This window comes from Octopus bimaculoides, chromosome 30 (genome assembly GCF_001194135.2).
Source record: "Octopus bimaculoides isolate UCB-OBI-ISO-001 chromosome 30, ASM119413v2, whole genome shotgun sequence".
NCBI lineage: Eukaryota > Metazoa > Mollusca > Cephalopoda > Octopoda > Octopodidae > Octopus > Octopus bimaculoides.
In genome coordinates, this window is record NC_069010.1 from 2,522,255 (window position 1) to 2,530,497 (window position 8,243).

Below are 8,243 nucleotides of genomic sequence, written 5' to 3' on the forward strand. Positions count from 1 at the left end.
TTTAGTCTTCTTGTAACCATGTAGTCTAGGTTCAAAACCTTTGTTTGGCACTGTGGTAGCTTGGTTCAGTGTCTTCCATTCTCACAACTTGACTGATGCCTTGTGGGTGGAATTTAGTTGATGGAAAGTATGTAGAATCCTGCTGTGTGTATATTTCTGTTTGTGTATATAGTATTTCTAGTTTAATCTGTAAGAGGCTAGTAACCATGTAGAGTCACATATTGTGGTAAACCCAGTCATTCAGTAGGGAATGATAAAATAAGTATCAGGTTGAGTGTTGTTGCCTATATAATTGACAAAGACTCATAAAAGTTTGTGCTGCAGTATGGCCACAATCAAACGATTGAACTTATTAAATAATATTCTCACAGCCCCAAATAATTCAAACTTTATAATTATTTGCTGTGCACTTTTGGTGAAAATTTCCTTAAGCCTAATTATGTTGTATACTGTGAAGTATGTATGTTCCTCGGATGTTGATCATGTGTCAAACTGTTTGAGGTAATCTTCCATCATCAGTTTTATTTGGTTGGGTGTAAACTTTGTTTTTTTGACCCATTTGTGTTCTAAACAAGTTCTCAAAAATCGAATGTTCTGTAGCGGACAACTTCCTATGAGGTAAGATCACACATAATTCCATTATACCTTGTATCAGAGTTATGTTGTAGTCGCAAATTATTTTATGAATATTTGTTGAGAACTTTTGGTGGAAAAATATATTGCTAAGACTAATTCGGCATGTGTTATTAATCAACACATACACATTGCTTTTTATCTGGGTGTTTATTCTACATTATTTGAACCAAGATGCTGTGACAAAGATGTCTCTCTCATCAACATATCACTCCACCTGTCACTGGAAGTACATCACCTTTAGCAGAGTCCTAAAAGACAATTACTTCCTCCATAAGGTGGCTGGTGAGAAGCAGAAATGGAACTCATAACACAAAAAAACCAGAGCAAATATTGTGAGAGATTTTGTTGATCTGCCAATCCCAGCTGTCCTAGGCTGTGGATTGGTACTTTATCAACCCATCCTGAAAAGATGAAAAGTCAAAGTTGACCACCTCAGGATTTGAACTTGGGTTGGTGAGAAATGGAACAAATATTGCAATGAAGCCTATCTGATGCCCTGACTCTGTCACTCCACTGCAATGCACGCACGTGCGCACGCACACCATATTAATTTAATCTTAGGCTTTTGTTGGCAAGAGTTGACCATATGTCTACCCACCCGACAAGGTGCATTTTTGGAAAAAGGTGTATAAAGAGGTTAGTATTAGTTGTTTAAGGAAGCAAGTCTGCTTTTTCATGTTACCAGTGTTGTATAAGGGAAAGAAAGACACAGCCCCTGTAGCTTGGTGTCAGGGATGTTGTGGGCATTGCCATTAGAATGCACAGAGCATGAATACAAAGCATCTTATTTGATGCTCTAATAATTCTTCCAATCCATTGCCTCAGACTGATTACTCTTTCTTTTTTATTGATCCTGAAATAAATGAAAGGGTATATTAACCATAACAGCATTTGAACTCTGAGTGTAGAGGGTTGGGAAAAATGATACAAGGCAGTTTATCTGGTGTTCTAATGACTCTGCTATTTCACTATGTGTGTGATGCATTTCTGTGAATGTAACAATTTCAGAGGTGGTCTTTTTTCTGTCTTGTGTAATGTTTGAATTTAAACACCATTTAATATTAAATATATTAAGTATATTATTAAGTATATATTAGGTGTCTGAAATGAGTTGTAGTTTGCAAGATATGACACCAGAAAGACTGTCTTGTCATTTAACCATGGTATCTAATTTTCACTGCAAGACAATAATGTTTGTTTCCAAAAACATACACTTGTAAGTTTACCTTACATTTCTACCCATTCTATCATCATGTACCTTTTTTTTTTTTAGAAACATATATATATATCTGTGCGTGTGTGTGTGGGGGGGGGATGTTGCATCCAGCTGTAGAAGAAAAGATCCTCTGATCCCCTATGAAGGAAATGATGTCAAGTGATGTGCAATAAGAAGTCTCCAGTTATGACAACCCCTCCAACCCATGGCAGCAAGAAAAGTGGACATAAAAAGGATGTGTATTTCTATATTTGTGTGTATATATGCATACATATGTCTATATGTGACACACACACACACATTTTTATTTAATGTCATCTCCATACTGCCGGTCACTGTTTTCTTTCCTCTGTGCTACTTTCAGTTGGCATCCATTCTTCTTCATTGTTCCCGTTTGCCATTCACTATATTCTCCTCCACTCCCATGTTTGTATCCTCTCCTCTTGCGACCTTATCCACTCTCTCTGATTCTTCTCTGTTCACTTTCTTGGACACATTACCATGATAGTGCATTCCGATGCCTCGCCACCACCATGCTTACTTCTCTTTTGGATTCTACCATAGCCTCCCTTATCTCCCCATGAAAAATGTGATGTAGACATGGAGACATAAACCTGATTTTACTTCTCTCATCATACTTCAGCATCTCAGTACCTCATTTAAGGCAACCACACTATATCCTACCCTCCCCCCTCAAGTAAGGGGGTGCTTTTTAATGTCTTGCAATAAAAGCATCCAGTACACTCTATAAAGCAGTTAGTGTTAGGAAGGTTATCCAGTTATGGAAAGCGCACCAAAGCTGAAGTGTGTTCCTCTGATCTGTTTGATTCTGTCTCAATGTCCAACCCATGCCAACATGCAAAGCCAATGTGAAAATGATGTGTATATATTTGATTTTATATAATTATATTCATTTGACATTAATAGTGACTATTGGAGTCTCTCCAAGGCCTTATGTTATTAACAGAGAAATGATCTGTCTACTAATTTGTAGTAGCAACAGTAATAGATCTAATTTTCAATTCTAACCTCGGCTCAATGTCACATGATGCAGCAAGTCTGTGAGACTTAATGCTGTGTGCTACCCCAATACATAGTTGTGTTTATTTCAGCAAGAGAAATAGCAGCTGCTGTTTCTGTTTTACACTTAATCTGTGATTTGGTGTGCAAGAATGTGGTCGTTCTTTGCTGTGTGTGAAGCTTAAGCTTTGTGTGTCTGGTCATTACTACTGCTCTTCGGGCCTCTTCAGTCAGTATTGTTGTATTTATCTCTGAGCAAGGAAACCTACTATTAAAGATATTCAAACCATGACATCCTGGCTTTTTAGGAAGGAGTGTAGCATCATCATGTCCAATGTTGGGTGTTGTTATTTGAAGGAGCTTTTGCTACAGAGTTGAGGCCCATGCTTCCTCACGGCTTTCCACTAAATTACTCTGTTGTATCATTGTTGTTTAGCCTCAGGTGAGGCCTGATCTAACAGACAGGCCTATGACCAAAGGCATTTTAGCCATTACTATCTTCTCTTATTTTCAGACGCTTCTATAAGTTTAGAATTATATTGTCCTCTGTGATCTCTCATTGGTCTTTAAAGTGGTAGTGTGCGGTTTAAGGGAGTTTTGGTCGCTATTTCTAACAAGCTGAGCAACCATTATCAAGCTTCATTCTTTCCTGAATATTTTTTGTTGTTTAGCCCCAGGTCATCTCCATCTAGTCAGACCTGTGATCAAAGTCATTCCAGCCATCACCATCCTGTCTTTTCTCTATGTGCAGGAAACACAGGATTTGATTAACCAATGTATCCTTTTCTAAGACAGTATGGTGTGATTTGAGGATAATTCGGTCTGCTATTTCTTGCAAGTTAACTGTTCATGTGGTGCTCCTTTTGTGGCTTATATTGAAAACAATATAAGCCACAAAAGGAGCACCACATGAACAGTTACACAAAAGTGATCTGTGACACAAAGGTGTCACAAATCAACATTCCCCCCCCCCCCCACTTCTGGTCACATGTATATTGTATCATCATCATTGTTTTAACCCTTTAGCATTCAGATTACTTTGTCAAATGTAATTCTTATTTATCCACAATGTTTTGAATTAATCATGCATCATCTCCTAGCTTTGAGATTTCAATGATGTGGTTGTTTACTTCTAAAACGAGGTTGTAAGGTTGGTGTGAGAGGCTGAATTTGGTCAGTTTGAACATGAAACAGATTATTTTGGCCAGATGTGGCTGGTTTAAATGTTAAAAGGTTAATGTCTGCTTTTCCATGCTGGCATGTGTCGTCAGATGGAATTTAAGGCAGATTCTGTGTAGTCTGATGCCTTTCATGTTTCCAAGTAGAGTAATATATTTCCCCGTAGTCTGGAGATGTCTTCATGGAAGATTGCAAACAAATGTCTCTGCCTGTATGACAGTGATGTTTGACCAGGCAGAAGACCGCACCAGACTTGTGTGTCTGTTTTGGCACAGTTTTTACAGCTGGATGCCCTTCCAAGCACACCAACCAACCCATAGAGTGAATGCTTCTTACATGGCACCAGCACAGGCAAGGTCAGTTCCGGCATGGTTTCTACAGCTGTATGCCCTTTCCAAATGCTAACCACTTTACAGTGGAGTCTGGATGCTTTTTCCATGACACCAGCACTAACAACCTTTGAGAGGAGAGGGGCATTTGAGGAGGTATAAGTAAAAATTAAGCAAATCATGACACAAAAGACTGCCCAAAAGCAATCAAGCACTCAGTGGTTTTACAAGTACATTAAATATGAAATTTTTTTTAGAAAAGGTGTGTGGCCTACAGTGTATACATCAGTAACCCTGTTAGGGGTTGTGGCTGGTGATAGTGTATCAGCAGTGCTATGTTAGTACACATTCTTAGCTTTCTTCCCACATTCCTCATCTATCATTTTGCCTTATGATTGATTATAATATTGCTGTTTCTCTTCAGTTTTTTTTTTTTTGTATGTCTCTTATTTGAGTCGTCTGTCTAATTAATTAGCGAGTCCTCCCTATGGGCCTGGCCCACGATGGAAGCACTCACATGTACTAGAACCTCTTCGAACTTCAGTGTTCACCGTCACCGTTGCACCAATGTAAGTAGACTTGATACAAATAAATCATTATTATTTATTTATTGTCACCTTTCAGCTAATAGTTTGTCTTGTAACAGCAGTGCAATGACATCTGTTGTTCTCTGTTTTTTGATAAATGCTGCCTGACCAGAATTATGGATGTAGTTTAAGTGTTTATAGCTTTGAACATCCTACTCTCAGTGTATGCATGTTATCTCAGTCTAAATTTTGGTACTTTAGTAATAGTAGTTGTAGCATTCTTGTTTAACCCAGTAGACTTAATCAAAACTGCTGTAGGTGTGACCTGCCTACTTTTTTGTATCAAGACTTGACACCCCTAGGGTTGGTGTTATAATGGCCATTGCTGGTGTCGTTTAAATGGCACTTGTGAAATCATAGTTGTGCCTGTTGCAGGTGTCAGGTAAATGGCAGTGGTACATAAAAGCACCCATTACACTATTGAAGTGGCTGGAATTAGGAAGGGCACCTAGCCGTAAAAAAGCATGCCAAATCAGACTGGAATCTGGGGTAGCTCTCTGGCTTACTAGTTCCAGTCAAACTGTTTAGCCCATGCCAGCATGGAAAGTAGATGTTAAATGAGGATGCTGATGTGCCTTTTCTTGGTGATTTGAGAGAGATGCAGTTGCTATTTCTTGCAGGTTGTTACCTCACTTGTGGCTTGAAATGATGTTTGTTAAGGGCCTAAGTGGCTACTGTATTAAGTATGGTCAAATTAATGTCTGCTTAGTATGGTAGTATGGTATGGTTCTGTGGCATTAGAAGGCTTGACAAGTAGAATCTGAAAGTGAGACTTCTACATTGTTAATTATTAGAATCTAAAATAGTGGTGATGATAATTTCATAACCATATAGTCTTTGGTTCAATTCCTGTGTGCGGGCACTGTAGGTAAATGCTTTTTGCTAATATGTGTATCCTTGTCTTTTGATGGTTGTAAATAAGCTTCACCATCAGACAAGTGATGTATATTTTCATGGATGACTAGAAATGAGCTTCATGTCTGAAAGAACATGTCTGGACATATGGAAACATTACCTTGTTTGGAGACAGGTGAAAGGGTTGATGACAGGAAGGTCATCCAACTACAGAAAATCTACATCAGCAAATTGTTTGATCCATGTAAGCATGGTAGACATTAAACTGATGAAGAATAATCATAATTTTGTTACACACAGTGGCTCAGATTTTAGGGGCAGAGAACTATTATATCACTGTTAGTTGACCCAGAAAAGAGGAATTAACAGACTAGCTGAATTAACCCCTAGGGTTAATTGTCAAACATGTTACCCGATTGCTCTACAAATTCTTAGAAAGTAATCCTAAGAACACATTTGTATTTATCAATCATTTTGTGATGATATTTCTAGGGAATTGACCAGGCGTTTTAATTAATCATAAAACGTGAGGGATTTGGTAAATGATTCGATTTCATAATTATTCTAAGACTAGGTAGGAATTACAATGGTACACTTTAAAATGTATTACTATGTTTGTTAGAAATTAGTCATTCTTAAGATGGTATCGAAAAAGATGGGAATGGAGAGAGGGAAGCTAGCGAGTACTATATGGAAACTGAATTCACATTCTGGTACCATTAGATCTTGTAATATCTCCATATGTTTTGTGTTTCGCTTTACATCATATGCAATGATTTTACAAAGATATGAAATAATTTCTATTTAGTCTCCCACCCAACATTCCTGCTGGTTTGCCTCTCAATCAAATGGTTTGGAGTTTGATGCTAGAGAGCAGCAATTTGAGAACGTGCTCCTTTGTCATATCTTCAGGTTTGACCAAACATTGTCGGCAAAATTTGGTAGGAAAGCTCATCATATATATATATTGTATATATGTGTGTATGTGGATGTCTGTTTATGAGGCACAAAGATGACTATGTGGTTAAAAAGTTTGCTTCCAAACCAAGTGTTTTTAACTTCTTTTCCATTGTGTGGCACCTTGGGCAAGTGTCTTCTGCTGCAGACATAGGTTTACTAAAACCTTGTGAGTGGATATGGTAGGCCAAAAGTGAAAAGAAGCCTTAATTGAAATGTGTTCAGGTGGTGGTGGTATTTAGTACTTTTCCTGTTAATAAATTCATACCTTTGAAGTAGTGTGGAATACGAGATACTTTGAGCAATAGAATGCTGTTGTTGACATTTCCTTGTTATTATGACCCCTCTCTTCATGTTCAAATCCTTACGTGATATAAAAATCCTCTATTTTAAAAATGAAGAGTGTCTGGCCACTAAAACCAGTTCCTTATGTGAGTAACTACAAGACCAAACACGCATAATACCTATATGAAATTATTTGCCTTCCACTGGGGAGATTTGTATAACATTTTGAGGAAAAGTAGCAAAATCTTCCCCAAAATTTACCTTGCTCAAGAAAACTGATGTGAGACGTGTGTTGAAATGGAGTGTTTTAATTTTGTTGGTTTCTTTCTCTCTTGGAATATTGAAATAGTTTTAGAGAATGAGAATACACATCAAATGAAAGATGTAGAGGGAGAGAGAGAGGGAGGGTGGAGAGTGATGGTAAGTCAACTCTGGCATCACATAAAACTCTCTTGATCTGTCTGTCTTCAAATAATAGGATGGAAGGTGGATAGTGAATATGATAGTGGCATGTTTGTGTTTGTGTGATATCAACTCTGGTTAGCATCACATAAAAACTCCCTTTCCTTGAACCTGCCTTTAACCCTTTAGCATTCAGATTTCTGTGTTAAATTTATTGCTTATTTATTCACAGTGTCTTAAATTAATATTGTAGCTTTGAGATTTCACTGGTGTGTTGGAATATTTTTAGAATGACAGTGTAGGGTGTGTGTGAGAGGTTGGATCCAATCATAAATTGGGTAGAATATTTTGTCGGATATGGCTGGATTAAATGCTAAAGAATTAATCTGTGTTTTTTATTCTGGAATAGCAGATTAGAAGATAAATTATGAGATACATGGTGAAATATAGAGAAAGGACTAAAAGAGCAATGGTGGTGGTGTGACAACTGGATAGCCAAAGTCTATTACAACCTTCATTTGATAGGTCTGTGTATATACATACATACACACACACACAAACATACTTACCTATCAGTCATCTTTTACTTGTTTCAGTCATTGAACTTTGACCATGCTGGGGCATTGCCTTGAAGGACTTGACCAGACAAATTGACCCCCAGTATTTATTTTTTAAGTTTGGTACTTATCCTATCAGCCTGTGTGTGTGTGTGTGTGTGTGTGTATATATATATATATATATATATATATATATATATATATATATATATATATATAT

The 8,243-nt window shown here is 37.4% G+C and overlaps 1 protein-coding gene across 5 annotated transcripts in view; it reads left to right on the plus strand.

Moving 5' to 3' along the window:
- LOC106879945 (uncharacterized) overlaps window positions 1–5,093 on the plus strand; it is a 93,318-nt gene extending 88,225 nt beyond the window's left edge. For 3 of the 5 annotated variants that reach the window (XM_052978143.1, XM_052978144.1, XM_052978142.1), the window contains exon 5: window positions 4,856–5,090. In XM_052978143.1, coding sequence (XP_052834103.1) covers window positions 4,856–5,075 — 220 coding nt within the window. In that variant the 3' untranslated portion in view covers window positions 5,076–5,090. Of the gene's footprint in view, window positions 1–4,855 lie in introns of all 5 variants that reach the window. The other 2 variants (XR_008267053.1, XM_052978145.1) reach the window with 2 other exon arrangements.
- Window positions 5,094–8,243: the final 3,150 nt, after the last annotated feature.